The 18,984-nt window shown below is 51.9% G+C and overlaps 6 protein-coding genes across 6 annotated transcripts; 3 read left to right on the forward strand and 3 right to left on the reverse strand.

Moving 5' to 3' along the window:
• Window positions 1-376: 376 nt before the first annotated feature.
• On the reverse strand, window positions 377-3,629 carry E0L32_009423 (uncharacterized protein; the record flags this gene model as incomplete). Its single annotated transcript, XM_031144386.1, has 6 exons — window positions 377-478; window positions 546-1,274; window positions 1,344-1,445; window positions 1,503-1,634; window positions 2,285-3,564; window positions 3,623-3,629. 6 exons carry the CDS (start codon window positions 3,627-3,629, stop codon window positions 377-379), a joined length of 2,352 nt encoding a protein of 783 aa, XP_030991090.1.
• Window positions 3,630-4,791: 1,162 nt separating this feature from the next.
• Window positions 4,792-6,080, reverse strand: E0L32_009424 (uncharacterized protein; the record flags this gene model as incomplete). The annotated part of the gene is made up of 5 exons (XM_031144387.1): window positions 4,792-5,083; window positions 5,156-5,255; window positions 5,314-5,413; window positions 5,498-5,617; window positions 6,078-6,080. 5 exons carry the CDS (start codon window positions 6,078-6,080, stop codon window positions 4,792-4,794), a joined length of 615 nt encoding a protein of 204 aa, XP_030991091.1.
• Window positions 6,081-8,088: 2,008 nt separating this feature from the next.
• On the forward strand, window positions 8,089-10,382 carry E0L32_009425 (uncharacterized protein; the record flags this gene model as incomplete). The annotated part of the gene is made up of 4 exons (XM_031144389.1): window positions 8,089-8,132; window positions 8,181-8,350; window positions 8,419-9,832; window positions 9,902-10,382. 4 exons carry the CDS (start codon window positions 8,089-8,091, stop codon window positions 10,380-10,382), a joined length of 2,109 nt encoding a protein of 702 aa, XP_030991092.1.
• Window positions 10,383-13,362: 2,980 nt separating this feature from the next.
• E0L32_009426 (uncharacterized protein) lies at window positions 13,363-14,366 on the forward strand (the record flags this gene model as incomplete). The annotated part of the gene is made up of 6 exons (XM_031144390.1): window positions 13,363-13,390; window positions 13,452-13,561; window positions 13,632-13,746; window positions 13,806-13,882; window positions 13,944-14,040; window positions 14,095-14,366. 6 exons carry the CDS (start codon window positions 13,363-13,365, stop codon window positions 14,364-14,366), a joined length of 699 nt encoding a protein of 232 aa, XP_030991093.1.
• A 732-nt stretch (window positions 14,367-15,098) lies between these two features.
• On the forward strand, window positions 15,099-17,027 carry E0L32_009427 (uncharacterized protein; the record flags this gene model as incomplete). Its single annotated transcript, XM_031144391.1, has 7 exons — window positions 15,099-15,306; window positions 15,368-15,412; window positions 15,476-15,733; window positions 15,794-15,930; window positions 15,999-16,058; window positions 16,118-16,314; window positions 16,397-17,027. The coding sequence occupies 7 exons, from the start codon at window positions 15,099-15,101 to the stop codon at window positions 17,025-17,027; spliced, it is 1,536 nt and encodes a 511-aa protein (XP_030991094.1).
• Window positions 17,028-17,198: 171 nt separating this feature from the next.
• On the reverse strand, window positions 17,199-17,763 carry E0L32_009428 (uncharacterized protein; the record flags this gene model as incomplete). The annotated part of the gene is made up of 3 exons (XM_031144392.1): window positions 17,199-17,384; window positions 17,469-17,638; window positions 17,703-17,763. The coding sequence occupies 3 exons, from the start codon at window positions 17,761-17,763 to the stop codon at window positions 17,199-17,201; spliced, it is 417 nt and encodes a 138-aa protein (XP_030991095.1).
• Between the last annotated feature and the right edge of the window lie 1,221 nt (window positions 17,764-18,984).

Here is an 18,984-nt window from a genome sequence, read left to right on the forward strand (position 1 = left end):
TCTGCCTCTGGGGAGGCCCTAGAAAGATGAGAAAGGCATCGCCAAATTGCTCGGCAGCGTGGCGCGCTCTTTGCCTGAGCCGGCGACGATCACACATCTTCCACCTCTAACTCTGGTATTTGTGACATTTTACAACTGGCTTTGATATTTGTACCTTTGCTACGATTATGCCATTGGTGTTGGCGGCAGTCCACTATGAAAGAACATCTGGTAAGTCCTATAACTGAACGAGGTTAGGCATGTTCGCAGCCCAGGCACAGACAGGTACATGTAGATCACCAGTACCATGGTCGAGCTCGCCTGCCAGCTGCAGAGTATTCATGGGCCTGCGATATCTGATTTTTTTCGTGAAGATGGTGCTGAAGTATTAAGGAAGTTATTGTGCTCGACCAGACCTCTGTTCCGAAACTTGTGTCAGCAGCTTACCCTGTGACAAAGCGCTCCGCACGTTGTCAACCACGAGAATTTCCATCCGTTTCTGACGTGACCCAAGTCAGCAAGTTGTTTCGCTTCCTCATGATTGCAGGCTTGCTCTATGAACTTACCCGAGTATCCACAGTCGCTGTCCCAATATGCGGCAGCAGGATGACATTGTTGTTGCCCAGCAGTCCAGGATGGACTTCGGGCTCCTTCTCAAAGACGTCAAGCCCAGCGCTCCAGACCTTGCCCGAGTCCAGCCCCTGGACCAGCGCCTCCTCGTCGATGACGGGTCCTCGCGCCGTGTTGATGATGACCACGTCTTGCTTCATCATATCGATCTCCTTGGCCCCGATCGTGTGCCTCGTAGCCGGCGAGAGCGGCAGGTGCACCGACACGACGTCGCTGGTCCGCAGGAGCTCTTCGAAGCCGACGTACTGGGGGCTAGGGCCGGCCGCGAAATGCTCGGCCAGGTCCCCCCTCGGCGACCGGTTGTGGTACTGGATCTTCATGCCGAACGCCGCCGCCCGCTTGGCCGTGGCGACGCCGATGCCGCCCAGTCCCAGCACGCCCAAGGTCAGACCGGCCGGGTCGCGGCCCATGGGCCTGCCTTGGTCCCAGGTGCCCCTGCGGATGGTCGACTGGGGGATCCACGCCTTGCGGAGCGCAGCGAGGAGCAGGAGAAGCGCGGTGTCGGCCGTGGCGTCGTTGACGACGTCCGGGGTGTTGGAGACCTGGATGCCTCTCTTGGTGCACTCGGGCACGTTTATCTGGTCGTACCCTGCTCCGTTGTGGGAGATGAACTTGACCGAGCTGGGCAGCCGGGTGATGAGTTCGGCGTCGAAGAGACCGGTGAACTAGGGTGGATAGCTGATTGGGGCGAGACGCCTTGTGGATAATTCGTGAGGGCTGAGATCATCACTTACTGCTGCCGAGTCTGCGGTACGCGATATCGCCACGACTCCGTCGTAGACGCCGCCATTGGCGCAATCGTCGAGAAACTGCTCGCGGGTGCCACTAGTGAGGTGCTATGCGACCGCATGGTTAGCCTCGAGCTTTGCCAAAATCAAGCCCGTCATCCTTACTATAGTCTTGAATTCCTTTGTGAGCTGTTCGAACTCCGCCTTTGCGTGGTGAACCGGGCCCAGCATAAGAAGCTGGGCCGTTGCGCCCGGGTTCGACATGGTCCGTTCGATTCGGCGTCGTAGGATCTGCGACTAAGAAATGAGGATACAGGCCTGTGACGAGATACAATTGTGCCAGAAATGATTCACAGGAGGAGATAGAGTCAGCTTGAGGGATCAAAGAGTTGTTGGTAAGTACTACTGGGACTTTGCAAGAGAGGGGATCTTGCTGGAGATTGACATCGGAGAGAAAGCCGCCGTCATCGGATTCAATGCTCCACTGGCCTCACCCCAGGCAGATTCGGCAGCCCGGAGCGGTTTGCCGCCGACAGCTACCGGCGGGAGTGGGCCTGTATCGGAGGTTCCTTGCACAAGGGACGGAACGCAGACCAAGCGATGGTTCAATGTGTACCCCATTTGATGAACTCCCAGTCAACAGGAGACATCATGGCATCGTTCCATACCAACCCGGACAATGTCACGCGTTCAGATTGATATAGATCATCACCAGGGGGAAAACTAACGAACGACTACGACATCAAGTGAAGTGCGAAGATTGCAAGCAGAGGGAACGATATTCACCATGCGAAAATATCAGGCCAGGAACCTTGGCGTGGTTCTGTATTCTTAAGTAATAGCAGTTGAATAGTCAGGTAAGTCGATGAGATTTGTAGCATTGACTCTGCGTACCGCTATGCGATGCTTGCGGCGGGAAGTGATCCGTCCCAAGCCATCTAACTCACGAGGAAAGTCAAAGCAGCAAGCGCCATCGCATCAGCGCCAACTTGCAGAGTGGGCTGAACTGCGGGCGCGAAGAAAGGTGAGTGGTTGGTAGGAATGTCTCCCGCCGTCTCCTGACTGCCTCCAAAGTTCCAGTACGCGTACGGCACATTGTGGCTGCTTCCAAGGGTCGAGAAGTCCTCGCATGCGCGGGTAAACTTCATCTCTACCGCATCCTCCTTGAAATGGTTCCGGAACACCTGGCTGACTGGGCCGGAAATCAAAGCATCGTTGCTGGTGAGTGGTGCGCGGACTGTAAAGTTCACCACAGGATCCTCGGGTACGTTGGCCTTCTTGCATTCTTCGCGGATCCGCGCCTCGATCACAGAGAGGGCCCTTTGTCGTATGTCAGGCTCGACGGTCTTGATGTCAAGTAGGAAGTCGGCATATGCGACGTAGTCATTGCCTGGAATGCCTGCATGAAAGCCCCAGCAAGCAACGGTAGCGTCGGCATGAGGGCCGATTTCTTGGTGTACTGCATCTTCTAGGGTGGGTATTATGCTCATTGCGAGACCGATGGGGTCGACACATAGCTGCGGGTTGACTCCCGGACAGGGGCCGCCGACAATCCTGACGTTGGCAGAGTCTGCAGCGACGAGGATTGGCCCAGAACGGATTGCGACGGTGCCGGCTCTGGAGGGAACGACGTGCTGGCCAAGCATCAGGTCCGGTACTGGGACTTTTGAATACAGGCCGTCATCCACCATGGCCTGTGCTCCGCCTGTCTCTTCTTCGTCAGGCTGGAAGAGGGCAATCACGGTGCCGCTCCATCTATCCGCCGCCGCCCGGAGAAGATCCAGAGCAGCAAGAAGGGTGGCCATGTTCATGTCGTGACCACAGGCGTGCATGACCGGCCTCTCATTGCCGTAGCGGTCAATCATCCGCTTTGTGCTTTTGTAAGGGACGTCCGTCTGTTCGAGGATGGGGAGCGCGTCCAGTTCGGCTCGCATGAGCAATGTCTTCCCATGACCATTCCGGTAAACTCCAGCGACCCCGTGCCCGCCAATGCCTGTATGCACTTCGAACCCAAGTCTCTCCAGATGGCTGGCAACGATCGAGGCAGTCTTAGCCTCCATGCCTGAAATTTCGGGGTCTTGGTGGACCTGGCGGTAGAAGGCTTCGTACAAAGCCATGTCTGGGCGGTATTTCTCGACGATAGACCCAAGAAGATCTGGATCTGGGACCGTGTGTTGATGTTCTGGAGGAACAGGCTTCTGCGCCTGTGGATCACCGAGGACTCTAGCTGCATCAGCTCGAAACGTTTGCATTTGACACTCGCAAGGACTGCAAGGAATACTTACATTGCATCGCGAAGAACCCCAGGAGTAATACCAAAGCAGAAATCCTAGCTAGCCAGTTCCGACGGGGAAAGGAGATGGACATCATTGTTGGCATCAATCCCTTTTTTTTTATTGAGCATTCAACATAGTCCAGCCGTTGAACTTTTTGTTGATGTTGTCAATGGAGGAGGAGTGATGGGTGGGAGGTGGCACGGGGCAAGCAGCTACCTACCTACCTAGGTACCTACCTACCTAGGTAGCAATCACGAATCCATCCAAAGGACTGGCCGCTGAAATGGTAGTGATGCTTGATTGGCCTACAGGTGGCACGCGCTCGCTTTGATCCCTTTGATATGCCAACCAAGGCGCCTTCATGTCTAACATGTGTGACATGATTTCACCCCGCCACCTTCACACAAACCAGGCAACAATATGCACAAATTGCATTGCCCCCACTTACTACACCCAATGCTCATTCTACCTTACTTGCTAAGTGATGGTCAGGTTCATTGACAGACGCTTCCTTTCTGGCAAAAGACCAGAGGAAGTTATTATAGGCCCTGAGACGATCGACAGCACAGATCGGCACCGAGGAGATTACGAAGAAACAGCCATGGAGGGAAGTGATCAAGGAGAATGAATTTTCTCAACCTAGCTTCTTCGAGGATGTTCCTAAGGCTGAATCTGCTTCCAAGATTTGCCTGTTGTCAGAGCTCGACAGCAAGAGCCGCTAGGGTGAACGGTCAAGGTAAGCAAGACTCTTTGTGTAGACAGACAGAGAAGACGCTGAGCTCAACCTTCTTGTAGTCTTTATTGCACGCCCGACAGCCAACTGTTTGCCTTCTTTCTCCACTCTCCTCTTCCGGTGAAGCTCTACAAACGGCCACATCCCAAGGGCTTGGGATTCTTTGGCAGGATACTGGACTTCTTTCGTTCGTGCGATAGTTCACCATGTAGCAGAGGCTGCTTATGTAGGACTGAATGACACTCGTTTGAATCTGAAAATGCGCCTCTCTTGCTCTTGACAACAATGCCCTTGAACCGTCTCTCACTTCAACGAGCTCTACAGCACTTGTTGAAAATCTTCGTTCAGAATGACAAGAATCCTCACCTCTACACTTTCACGAGGATCCTGCCACCCATCGGTCTCTGACGCTCCAGCGCCAGGCGGACAACAGTCTTACATTGTGTTAAAGAGACTCCACTGAGAAATACCATATTATCGCGGTTGCAAACAGTCGCTTACCAGCAAAGTCATCCCTGGAATCAGACTGCCAAGTAGGGAAAATGGCGACCTCTTCCTTTCGCTGGCCAGACAAGTAGTACCATCGATGGTAATCACGATGGAATAGGAAATATGACTTCTCTACTTTGTCTGACCGCACCTTGTGGACCTCAATCAGGTCCTTCTTTGGGACGGATCGGCGATCACAGAAGAGAAGAGGCGTGTTCTTGACACTGTCGTTCAGAGGACGCCATACACTATCAGTTTTTGTCAGCAACTAAACGACAGGAAATAGTAATGGAGGTATTGGGTTTGATAATGATATTTACTTGATAATCATCGCCTTCTGTTTTCTCAGCCGGAATTCTTGAAGCTCGTTCTCCAGAAGCTGAACCTTCAAACGATCAAGCCCACCTGACGCAGAGTAGTCTGCCATTGTCATCATTATCACGTTTCTAGTTTCAGATTTGAGCGTGTTAAACCGTACCGCAATGAACCACATCACCTGTAGGGAGAGCAAAACTGCGAATATCTTCGAGTGCACGCGGTGGGATCCGGCCGCTGACTGTAGGATCTCGACGACGAAACTACAATGAACCAGGTCAGCTTTCCGCTTCACACATGTGACGTATCCAGAGAGTCAATAATCAGTATATAAGCATAATACATACCCTCCAATCAAAGCAGATAGCATTCACAGGCTGAAAGATGTCCTTGACAAGCTGTAGCGTCTCCTCCAGGTATGCCATAAGCACCGTCTTCTCGCCGCCAACCTTTTCGAAGTACTCGGCCTTCAAAGGGCAGGATGACGGGTGGTAAATGTATTGATGGGTTGTGATTGAAATGTCATTGGGCAGACATGCAGTCTGTCACGTCGATATCTCTTGACTCAAAGTCGCAGTTCGTGCGGGTCTCTGAGTGTTTCTCGGGCAAGCCATAGAGCTCATAGGGCTGCTCTTCTCGATAGATCGGGAGATTGCACAGATACTGAAGTTTATCTTTCATGGTAGTAGTGATGTCTTCGCTCTTTGCCCGCTATGAAAGGTGAACCAAGTTAGTGGCCAGCGCTTGGAAGCTCAGGCGAAAGTTCGCAGCCTTCAAGATCCTACTACACTGAATGACCGAGCCCACAGAAAGACCAGCCATCCTTTAACAGTCATCAGCAGAGATAGCTAGTGGTTTCTCCGCCAATCCCAAGGTACCAAAGGGGGCACTTGACTGCTTGACAACACATCCTACCGTCACACATACCATTTCTCCATCTAGATGAACCGATGGGAGACACACTTTTCCGCTGCTGTACCCTACGGCAATCTAAACAGGGTAGCCATTGCAGATAAGTGGTCCATGCAAGTGATCACGCAACCAAAACGGGATCTCAGGCGGATCACAGAAACAATCTGGGTGAGAGGATGTGTCCGAGAACGCTGGGAGACTGCAGCCTTCACCGAATCGTCACGCTGCACATGAGCAGCACGGGACGATATCACATACGCCACATTTGCAGCTGGAAACCAACACGGCCGCATTTGTTTCGCAAGTTGCTGCATCTGCACTCTCCCGACATGGGTTAATGCTATGATTGGTCGCTTGTGCCGTGATTCGTGTAGCAAGTTCATGGCATATTACACCCGGGCAACGTTGTAGGTTGAACACTCTGTTTGTGCTGCCTACGATAATGCAACACAGTACAATTCACAGTGTGCCTCAGGAACTCACCTGCTGCCCAACTTCCAACGTGCCGACTCCCGACTGGTTTCGGCCATCCATCAAGTCCGGGCTGCCGCATATGCTTCGCAACCTGACTACCCAAACCATCAAACATCCTCGCCCCAAAATGCGATATTCTGCATGCTTCGAACACATCCAAGAGACCAAGCTTCCATGGTTCCCTTTCTTTCTTACCTGTAAGAGCACGTACATGCCAGGGCTTTTCGTGAAGTGAGGTTGCATCCCCTAAGAACAACCTGTGATGACCGCGCGGGTCATTTTCTGTCAGATCAAAAGTGAACCTTCCCCCTAGGAGCCAGTCCGGATGCCTCGTCAGCTCAGCCCGTTCTTCTGACACTCTGAATACCACACTCCCATCCCACAGACCATTGCATGTAGCCATCATAGACACAGGCTGTGTGGTGGTGCGCTTATTGCTGTGCGTGCGAGTCTCTGGAAAACCAAAAACGCCTTTACCAGCTGTGCTGGTAGGACCAGACAGCTCCTCCCCTCACTGGCTTCGGGTTGTGCCAGATGAACACGCGGGCCATCGACATCACCCCACACTTTCTTCCCAGCATCCCGCGAGCTGCATCATGAGTTTGCCAATCCTACACAAGGATAGCAAAGAGACTCATACGTCACGACTCCATCAGCTAGCCCCGACAAAGGCAACTAGCTCAAGCAATTTCGATCTGTGGTATGATAATTTCGATTCCCAGTGATTAAGGGAACAAGTCATCATTTTTCTGAACCTTCTAGCATCTCATTTGTTCCCGACTTATCCGTGAAGCCGGCAAAGACGATTTTGAAATCATCGTCGACGTTTCTGGCGGATATTATCGCGTCTTATACTAATTCGTTGGTACTTGCTTATGAGTACGGGCTGAGTCAAGAAGACCATGCAATCTGGGACTCGCTCTCTGCTGCATCCGAGAAACTCATTGAGCACTTGCTAGTTGAAAGCGACAAGGTTGGTGTTCGCATAAATCATATTGCATATATCACCCGTCATTCACTGACAATGATATTCACTTCACAGATTAGAAACTGTCCTGTTGTGTTCATATGCCACGGATTAGGTGGCTTGGTGGTTAAAGAGTCACAGGACTCTTTCTTTGATGTCTAAACGTAGCTTATTCATGGCCTTAGCTGACTGGGTGGCAGGCTCTGACAGAGATCCATGGCTCGAAGTCGTCACAATAACTTGAAAATATACGAGGATACCATAAGGGAACGGTCTTTGTCGGAACGCCACATCTCAAGGAAGACTGGCCAACTGAACGTCAGAGGCTGACACTAATTGTACGCTCGCTGAAGCTCAAATTGTCCCCACGGTGCTATTCAAGTACTGAGCTCTGTATACCGAGCGTACTCGACATTTCGCATAGATTCAAACAAACAGCCAACAAGGTTCCAATCCTCTCAATCTGTGAAGACCAGTCAACAAAGGTCTGCTACAAAACCTTCCAAACTAGCAAACACATCGTGAGTTGTTCTTCCTTTTCCTCGATTGATCTTGTTGAACCCTGCACAATCTAATCGCTCCAAAATGGGCAGCTTCTTGATGAGGATTTTGGGCGAATCGATATTCCTGTTGAGGAGCTGGCAGTAGTGAACGCCGATCATTACAGCATCTTTCAGTGGAAAAGAGGCGGTAAGATGTCCAGAAGTATCAGAGGATTCCTCGAAAATATACTGGCTTGGGTACTTCCCCGCATCAGGAGCCGATACACCAGCAACGGCTTCTAGGGCAACTGTGAATGACGACTTGGCTGAAAGTCTGTATCATGTGAGTGAAGACGAGGTCGGAGGTATGTGCGATGATGAGGAGAAATTTTCAAACGACGACTCTCGCCAACAGTTAATAATCGAGTAACAGTTCATTCCGAGAGTGATGAAACCTCTGCACATTCTGTGGATGAGATCACCTCGCCTTCTGAGCCAGGGACGGCCAAGAACACGTTGCTTGTTCCATGTTATACGCTGGCCGGAATTATCAGAAACAAGGACTTCTGCGGTCACCAAGACGTCCTTCTCTTGATTGACAACACCTTTCTCCACGAGTTGGACGAAACAACTCATGGTCAATTGACTCAACATGAGTTTGCACTTTGTGGGCTTGGGGGAATAGGCAAAACAGAGATCGCCAAAGAATTTTGTTTCACGCACCAACATAGGTTCGATGCGATATTCTGGGTAGAAGCGGACCGGCTCACACAGCTTTCTGAAGGGTTTGCAAGTATTGCTGCTCAAATTGGACATACAGACCGATCCAATAAAGTGGTCAGCCGCAATATCGCTTTGGAGTGGCTCAAGCATCCAATGAAGCGTCAACGAAATAGTGATGCATCAACGACAAGCGGAACTACCCCTGTCGAGAGCCAAATGGCCAATTGGCTCCTAGTCTTCAACAACGCGGATAACCTGGAACTCTTAAAAAAGTTCTGGCCAGTCACAACTCGAGGTTCATTTCTCATTACGAGCCGAGATCCCGTGGCAATGCGTGGTCGGCCCGGGGTTGACATCAAACCTTTCGAGCCAAATGAGGCTGTCACTGTCCTTCGTCACCTTACCGTTGCGCCTGACAAAGAACTGGCGACAGGCAAGCAGGCTTCCATTAAGATATCCACCAGGCTCGGTGGCCTTCCCCTCGCGATAACCCAAGTGGCCGCCTTGATTGACCGCTGGGAAATGACGCTGGATGAATTTCTCGGCTTCCTCCAAAAGCAGGCGTCGATTGAGACGATTGCTCGTGAGCGACCCCCGGTGCTCCAAGAGCAATATCCACACTCGCTTTTCACCGTATGGGCTCTCGATAGCCTCACAAAGTCAGCTCTGACGCTTCTGCAAGCAATGTCGTTTTTGAGTCCCGATTCGATTGGGGAATTTATCTTCCTCAAATACGCACCTGAAGTTACAGAGGTTCCCATGGGGTTTCCCATGACGCAGCCGTCATACATCCAGGCTCGGACTGAGTTGACCAGAGTTTCGCTTGTACGGCGGAACAAGATGGAGGGAGAATTATCACTCCATCGCCTCGTACAAGACGTTGTGCGTGTTCAAATGTCGGAGCAACGGAGCCTTGATATTATCAATTTCGTTACGCAATCGACCTTTCAAGCATGGCCTACGCCTTTTCTGAGGTTCGATCACGACACGGCCACATGGAAACGGTCGGAAGAGCTCCTACCTCATATTCTGAAACTCAGTAGTTTCATCCCGGAGTACTCCCACATCATCGGCTCTTCTCAGCTGAAGCATACCATGGCAAAGCTCCTGGTCTTTGCGGGATGGTGAGTAGTCAGACGGGCAAAGTCGTTGCACTTCCGCTGATTTGATCATACGTACCTCTTTGAGCGAAGCGATTTCGAAGCCGCTCGGCCTCACTTCCTTGAAGTGCTACGGTTATCGAGCGACCTGGCGGCAGAGATGGAGGAAACCCGAGCCGATGCATACTTTGCCTTGTCCGCGTTATCAGCCCAAGTCAATGAACATCCCAAGATAAATCTTGACTATGCCCAGCATCATTTCGACTGCCGGCTCAAGCTTTGTGACAGGGCACAATTCAGAGAAGACCGCATGGCGATGGCTTACGGGGAGTTGGCCCACGCCCAAAGGCTTGCTGGTCTTTATGAGGTAGCTATCGAAAACACCAGAGTTGCAATAGAATTGACAGAAGCCAGCCCTGCGTTCAAGTCTGGTGACAATTGGCCGACCTTCTCGAATACCCATCAGGCATTCGCCCTTGCGGCTCTCGGGCGCTATGGCGAAGCAATAACGCCAATCCATCGGAGCCTCGAGTATTGGTCAAAGCGAGCAAGCACAACGCACTCATTCCAGTGAGCATTCCCTTCATCCCCTCTGCCATATGGCAACAGAGTACTTAACAACTATGTCAGGTTGGGGATTCTCTATCGCTGCTCGGGATACATATGAAAGCAACAGAACTCAATGCTCGAAGCGAGCCAAGCATACCGCAAGGCTCTAGACCATTTCAAAGCGACGGTGGGCGACGCATCGCACTATGTCTGTCAGATGTACGCGAACCTTGGGGACTTTCACGCAAAAAGAGGAGAGTTTGAAACGGCAACGTATGTGAACAGCCCAATATTCTCTCCTTCCTATAACCAAGTAATACTGACTAATTGAAGCAGTCTATACTTTGCTCAAGCATTGGAAGGTTACAGGGTGCACGATTGCTATGGGGCAAATTTGGGCGGCTGACGAGATCACTGGGCGGCAGATTGAGGAGGCAGTACCGCTCCCTAGGAGATAGAATGTGAGTCAGTGATGTCATCTAGGGAATCGGGCTGTCCTCTTGCTCAAATACACTACATAGTTGCTTTGGTGTTTGAATGTACCCACGGTTTCATCTCTTCCCAGAAGCACAAGATTAAGGATGGAATTAGCACCACGAAAAGGACCGAAATCAACGCGACAATTCCCCATTCAATTTCATCAAATGTCACCATATTCATGCCGAATATGGATGTGACAAATGACAAGGGTAGAAATAAGTATGCCAATAAAGTGACTCTCCCAATCTTTCTTGCCTGTTCGATTGACTTCTGTGAAGCTCTGGTATCAGTTTGAATCGTACTAGTCCCGCCCTGTATCTTCTTCACCAAGGTCTCGCCACGCCTTAGGAGATATTTGTGGTTGTCGAGAAGTCGGAGCCGGGTGGCTTCCTCGAGTTTCGATTGCCTTATGGTCTGTTGCTTGCGGCCACTTGGTTTTATTTTCATGTTCCAGCAGATATATGAGCTGTTCGGTGCGTTTGATGTGTTCTTAATCAGCGTCTTGAAATATTGAAGATTATCTATTGCGCTGTCTTCCGATCCGTGAAAGCGTTTCATGCAAGTATCGATTTGTGTTGCCAGCAGGTTTAGGAACTGATTCTCGGAATTCGAAGCCAGGGAGATCAATTCACTAAATGCGTAGAACGCATCGACTCTAGTGACACTCTGGTCGAGGGATGTCCCGTATTGGCTGTGAAGTAAGACGAGGCTCGAATTTCGTGTGTCCACGCTAGAAGGCCCGGCGCCCGTATGACTTTGGGCAGGATCGAAAAGTTCTGGCGGCGAGATGGCAATGTTTTGGTTGGTGATACACCAGTGGCAGATATGGGTCGTGTCTTTCGCTCCCAGGCGTATCATCTAGCCAGGGACAGGTTGGAGATGTGTCGAATGCCCGGCCGCTATCGAGCCAGACCATGCCTAGGAACCATGTCAGAGAGAGATAGTCAAAAAGGTATAAAGTAGCTCACCTATCTAGACCCTAGCCTTCTTTGCATGCACGCAGAAAGAAATATCCTGTTGAGTGATGGATGCGGACCCGTCGATGATACCAAATCTGCGAATGATAGAGTCTTCTTGTGGTTTATCTTGTTCAGGTACTTAGACTTAGAGACCTCTGTCTTCCGGAGCTGCAGCACTTTCTCTGGGCCAAAGCTCTTTCTTCTGCAATATATGGGCGCGATTTGGAGACGCCAGATGCTGATGTTGTCAGATGGGAGGGTAGGAATGTCTTAGAAGTTCCGGGTCTCAAGGAAACGCAGGTGCCTCCTCACAAGCTTTGGATCAACTCCACACCGAGCTGCCACTACTCGGAGCCAGTCGCTTGATTGCCATCCCCGCAAAAAAGACCAGAAGAGACGATTACGCATCTGGGAGGCTGCGAGTCAGCCCAGGCTCAAGTTCGTCTTCTGCATCCACATCGGCTAATACTTGCGGCCTACCGTGTTTATCACGGTTGATATGAAAACGTATCGGAGAGAAGCGGAGAATTTGGCTCGGATATCTTTCTTGGATCTTGGGTTGAAATTCGCATGTGTTGTTGTGTTGGTGGCTGGCTTAAAGAATAAGTCCGTAAGAAATCCGTAATGCTCTCCACTCAGGATGTGCGTGTCCTTCTTGCGGATGGGAAACTGACGGATTGAGTCGGCAAAATTGTTTTCCCTGACTGGCTGCAAATCTGTTGTCTTCCTGCATTTTGTAAACTTCAGCAGTGGGTTGGATGAAAGAGGCGCATGTTACCATCCTCGGTTGAAATGGACCAAATCTCTCCCATTCTCGAAGGTTCCGCCACATCTGAGAGTTCCATGAACAGCTAAGTATAGCCTCGCAGTTCGTAACACAATCGGTTTCGAGATTCTAAAAAGCCTTTGAGCATGTATGTGTATTGGAATGGGTCTTGAGAAGTTCAGAACCATAAAACAGCTGTGCTCGAGAGTACGGGTCGAGTTGCTGCTTATGTAGAGATATTCACGATACCAAGAGCTTTTTGAGAGCCTTTCGAGACACAGCCCTTGGTACTAGGCCTGGATTTTGGGCCTGTGTTACTTTCTGACAGCGTATTACTGACAAGGTGGCCGTACGGCTTTCGGTTGCATCGTATTGGCAGCTTCTTGGTGGCCTGAATATTTTCCAATCTGAGGCCGAGTACATCCAAAGTGCCTGGTGCTTTGGATGTATTACCCTCCTGCATTGCATCTTCAGCTAATACATGTGACGACCTCGGGAGCCCGCGGGGTGTGCTAGGGGGGTGTGCTAGGGGGCGAAGCGCTCAGGCCACAGGCCACCCAGGCTGGTGACTTCCAGCACTGAAACCAATAGTTCCTGCCTCAAGTACCTAGGTAGGTAGCAAGTGAATGGCAGGCTTGAAGAGGAAGGGCCAACCTCATGACCTCGACCTGAGTGACATTGGGCAGGCAGTTTCCCATTTAATATCCATCACGTCACCTCCGTCCTTTCCAGCCATCAGATCAGTCTCGCACAAATTCCATCGTCGACACCTCACAAATCCTTCAAGGAATCGACACCTGATGGCTAGCAAGAACGCCTTGGTCATTGGTAAGTTTCACTCTCCCCACCAGAATCCGACACCAAGCCAGCTGCTAAACGCCTGACCTAGGTGCCAATCGAGGCATTGGCCTCAATATCCTCAAGGCACTGGCAGGTAGTTCCTGGAACGTCACCGGCTCGATCAGGCCTCAGAGCGCGACAGACCCAAGCGTGGAAGATGTAGGCGACACCTTGCAGCCTTTGAAACCTCGCCACCAGTTCTAACCCTCCTGCGACCGACCGGCTACAGTTGAAGGCCACAGGTGCCAGGATTCTCAAGATCGATTACCTTGATGAGGGAACAATCAAGACAGCTGCTCAAGAGTATGGAGACGAGCCACTCGACCTCCTGGTCAACGTGGGAGGTATGCTCTTTGTCACTGCCCCGACACCCTCCATCTCATTAGCAACTGACCTCGACAAGGCCTTCCACCCCATCCCAAGGCTTGGCAAGAGCAAACAAACGACGCCATAGTGGAAAAGTTCCGGGTGATGGCCGTGGTAAGTACCAGGAGCGACATGTGTCTCGCATGATTCAGACCTGACACCCCCACGCCACAAGGGCCCGTTCCTCGCTACCAAACACTTCCTCCCGAGCTTGGAGAAGGCCGCTGAGCCAAAGGTCGTCAACATCTCGTCATCCTTCGGGTCGATCAGTAGTAAGTCATCCCTGAAACAGGGCATCAGTCACACTGAAACTGACTGCTCGAAAGCCAACACCCTCGGTACGTGCATGGCATACCGTACTGCCAAAGCCGCTCTCAATCAGAACTCAGTCACGCTGGCACGGGAATGGGAAAAGGAGGGCCGCAAGGTCACTATTGTGTGCATGGAGCCGGGATTCTTGTCCACGCGCCTGACTGAATGGGATGGGGAAGATGACATGGAAACGTGCATCGCCGGCATCATGAATGTTATTGATGGGATTACTCATAAAGATAACGGAGCATTCTTGAAGTGGGACGGAAGCTCCATTCCTTTCTAGATATCGCCTAGGCTTCTTCTCATGAACATGGTTCATAACAGGACGACAAAGCACAATTGATCAAAGGCAAAGTCTTTTCACTCTTTGTCTTTCATTCTCAACCGCTGTGCAGAGGAACTTGCCGCTCGCCCGCCCCTGCTTGAAATTGTTTGGGGGCGGCTCCGAGAGTTTTTATTGCAAATCGACCAACACAGTCGCACTCCCCAATTGGTCTCGAAGAAGACCCAGACTTTCATTCCCAGCCTAAGTTGTTAGTTATCCTCTGTGTTTAGCAGCCAAGCCGGCTGCTGTCAACAGTTTTGCACTAAGAACGCCTCCCCCACGGCACCTCTGGGGACCACCTTGGCAGGAAGGCTTAAGTTGATGTCGTGATCTGACCCCGGCAAGGCGAGATGCATCCACAACTGGTGGCCCAATCACGTCCCCTCAACGAACTTCACTATAGCAGTTTCAGGATTAGCAGGACAATGTCGCCATTGACCCAGGTAGTTGAACAATGCACGTCGACAAAGGGAATTTATCAGGATGATGCCCTAGCAGACGGCATCAACTTAGTTTAAAGGGCAAAATGCTGCATCCTTTCAGGCCCCGACCTCATTGCTGCATGCAGTGAATCTATCACTTGAAATTTCTGTGTTTCTATAACTAATTTATTCTATTTGCATTTACGAGAGGTTCTGTTTGAGAGGGGAACTTTGCCCTATCCATCCCTTTTCTGCGGCTTTGTTCGTCATGGCCGACAGGAACCTTTCTCCCATACGCGGCGAGGAGAAGCAGACCAAGCTTCCAGATGACCTCTCGCCGCCCGAATCAGAGCTCGAAGGCGGCATCAACATAGAGTCCGTGATCAATGAGAAGTCTCTGCTCCGCAAGATCGATATCAAATTGCTCCCGGCTGTCGGCATCCTCTATCTCCTCTCTTTCTTGGACCGTAGTAATGGTATATGGTACCAGACCTTTTTGAGATCATCATCCGTATCTGACCTGGTTTTCTCGTCTAGTCGGAAACGCAAAAATCGAAGGCCTTGCCAAGGACCTCAATATGAGTATTAATCCGCTCCTTGTGCCCTTTTAAACTGTCGTGCTATGCCTAACACTTCGAAATGTAGCTGGAAATCAGTACCTTACTGGTCTCACCCTCTACTTCATCGGATATGTCCTCTTTGAGGTAATATCACCTACAGAGATGTTTTCTAGGGCAACACTGACACTGTCGTTGGAGCAGATCCCTTGCAATATCATCCTCAAGCGCACGAGCCCTCGGCTATGGCTGCCCACACTGACGATTGCCTGGGGAATTGTCGCAACCCTCATGGGTGTCGTTCATAACCTTGCCGGATTCTTCGTAGCTCGTCTCTTCCTCGGAAGTGAGAAAACATCCAAAGGGCCTTTTATTTACTTCAGAACACAGCTGACCTTAGTCATAGTCACTGAGAGCGGCCTATTCCCTGGCGTTGTGTTTTACTTCTCCATGTGGTACAGGCGCCGGGAGCGACAGTTCCGCATCTCCCTATTCTTCAGCGCAGCAGCCCTTGCCGGGTCGTTTGGTGGGATCTTGGCTTATGTATATCCTCCCTACTCGTTGAGAAACCGCTCTTTCGATCATTCGGAGCATCGACTAACCAAATGTAGGGAATCGGGTTCATGAAGGGTACTGTGTGGGCGAACGGATGGCATTGGATCTTCATTCTTGTAAGCGTCCAACCTCTCCCTCGAACAAGCAGTCATGCTGATAAACAATCACACGACAGGAAGGCCTTGCCACAATCGTGGTGGCAGTCGCAGCTTATTGGTTCATCTACAACTACCCAGACACTGCACAGTTCCTCACAGACAAAGAACGCGCCTTCGTCCGAGCCCGCCTCGCCGCCGACAGCGATGCAACTCACGACGAGGCATTTACGTGGGGGAATGTGCTCACGGCCCTCAAAGATCCCAAGTGCTGGCTGTACGGCCTCAGCTTCCACACCATGAGCCTTCCGCTGTACACCTATTCCCTGTTCCTAGTACGACCACCTTCACGCTTCCAGCTGCCACGTTGTCCCGAGTGTCAGTGCTGACCTCCAAGAGCAGCCAACCATCATCAGCGCCCTCGGCTACACGGCAGCCAACGCACAGCTCCTCACCATCCCGCCGTACGCCTTCGCGTTCGTGACGACCCTGACCATAGCGAGCCTGTCTGAGCGTCTCAACCAGCGCGGCCTCTTCATCGCCGGCTCCGCGTCGTTCGCGGCCGTCGGGTACGCCATCCTGCTGGGCAACACCGACCCCGTCGGCCGACCCGGCGTCTCGTACGCGGGGACCTTCTTCGCCGCCGGCGGGATCTACCCGGCCACCGCGCTGTCGCTGTCGTGGCCGGCCATCAACGTCTCCGGGCAGACGAAGCGCGCCGTCGCCAACGCCATGCAGATCAGCATCGGGAACCTGGGGGCCGTGCTGGGCACGCAGCTGTACCGCGCGCTCGACGGGCCGCGCTACGTCGTCGGGCACAGCTTCGCGCTGGGCTATTTGCTCGGCAACGTCGTTGTCTCGGGTCTGCTGTACTGGGTTCTGAAGAGGGAGAATGAGAAGCGAGACAGTACTGCTGCGGAGGTCAGGGAAGTCGGTGAGCTAACCGACTGGCGAGGCGATGAGGATCCCAGATGGCGATTCCAGATTTAGAGCCCAGGCAGGAGGCAGTCAAGGTGGATTCCCGTCATTTGAAAGCATCCGAAAAGTGACATGAGGCTTGTTGAGGCCCAGGATATGAGCGTTCTATATTAGGACTAGATCTTTGCTTCATTATCATTATACATATAGGTCTATCTCAGCGAGTCTCCAATGCAGCAATCATTACAGGCCGCAGTTGCTGACATCCACCTGCACGGCGTTAGCCTCGACCCGACCCAGGGCGACCGCCTGCCCGTTGGTGAGCTTGTTCATGGCATCCAAAGCAATGTTGAAGCCGGCCGCGGCGTGGTCGATGGCCAGGATGAAGATGGACTGGCCGTTGTAGCTGAGCTGCCAGCAAGTTCCGCACTGTGGTAGTCACGGTCAGCAACACGCTCTGCTCGGACGGCAGGTAGTAGAGAAGCGGTCCTCCCGCGGTGCAAGGAAACTTACGTTGGGAGAGTTCCACGAGGGGATGCTGTCGGAGCCACCAATGTTGGCGAAGTGCGGGATCTGGCCCTGCGTCTGCCAGCCGTAGCGGGTGATGAGGCCGTGCTCGCCGTCCGAGCAGCTCACGGCGGTGAGAGAGCGGGAGCCATCGTCATAGCCCGTGTCGTAGGAGACTGTGAAGCAATATCAATATCCAGATTGTTTTTGGGGCGGTTGTCTTGGTGGCGTCAAACATACCAGTAGCGGCAAGCGCGGTAGTCGCGGCAGCGAGGACGGAGAGGCCCTTGAGCATGTACATGATGTTGGATTGGTGGAGACTTGGGGTGAAGGAGGAGTTGTATTGTGTTGTGATTGCTGTTTTGTTTGATGATATTGATTGTTCTCTCGCTTTCGAGCTCGAGGATATCCGGCCCTTTTATCATATTTCGGCCAGCAGCAGTACCGCCATTGTCAACCTCAAACCGGGTATTTTCCTCATGATCACGCTCCGGGGGTCCCACCGCATCCCGTCCGACATAAGCGAAGCCTCAAATACGAGTGCTGCTAAAAAGCGACACTTGGCGTGGTAATGTGTTGGCGCGCAGAGCGCTCTCTGTCCAAGCAAAATTATGGAGGTCTCCTCGGCAGGCGGCTTAAAATCAAGAAACCACCCATGGGACTGGTCGTGTGCACCCTTCGTATTCAACGTTGCATGCCAAAATGCGGAGCCGGAACCCATGCACTGCCGATCGGATCGGCACATGAAAAGCAGGGTTGCTGCTTAAGCTGCTCTTCGTATTCGCCGCCTGTAGACGTATCCACAGCGCCTGCAGCAGCACCTGAGCGCTGGAGTGACATAATACCGAAGACGCCGTTACTGAATGGATACCACGGCATCCTGCAAGGCCTAGATCTCTATGATGGCCGCAGTGCCGCTTGTGCAAAGCAGACATATTGCTCATGCTGTGCGTAAGTCATCGCGAATCGTAGGACCTCCCTTGATCAGTCGCACCTTTGACTCAAAGGAGTGAAGTTCCTTCGGTCTACACCGCTGCTTGCCGCCGAAGTTGCACAGAACTTATCAGCATGGGAATGTCTGGATATTCTCTCATGACCCCAGAGCGCGTTACGACGCTTGAACCACACATCCATGCTTACGTACATGCCAACACATGCGGAAGGAGCCGTCACGGTGGCGGAGGAACGTGTAGGATTCACAAGACTCTGAACGGTCCGGCAGGCCCGGCCTCATTCTCGTCTCCCCACCAGGTTCTAGCATCGGTGGGTAGCTCCGCTGACTATGAATCCGCTGAATCCTTGCTGTGTCACATCTCAAAGATGGCATCGAAGTTGCCCAGTTACATCGACTAGGATATTACGAGCTGATATGGCAAGGGCGAGAGAAGCAGTCCTGCTGGTCAGGTACCGAAAGAGGTCTCACTCATCCCTCGTAGAACTCGTCCCGTTGGAGAAGTCGATTGGCATGAATTTTCGTTGAATATGTTTATTCGTCATCGCTTTGGATGGAGACTCGAGGCAC

Source organism: Thyridium curvatum (assembly GCF_004353045.1).
Source record: "Thyridium curvatum strain D216 chromosome Unknown NODE_68_length_238363_cov_78.500886, whole genome shotgun sequence".
In the NCBI taxonomy this organism is placed as follows: domain Eukaryota; kingdom Fungi; phylum Ascomycota; class Sordariomycetes; order Thyridiales; family Thyridiaceae; genus Thyridium; species Thyridium curvatum.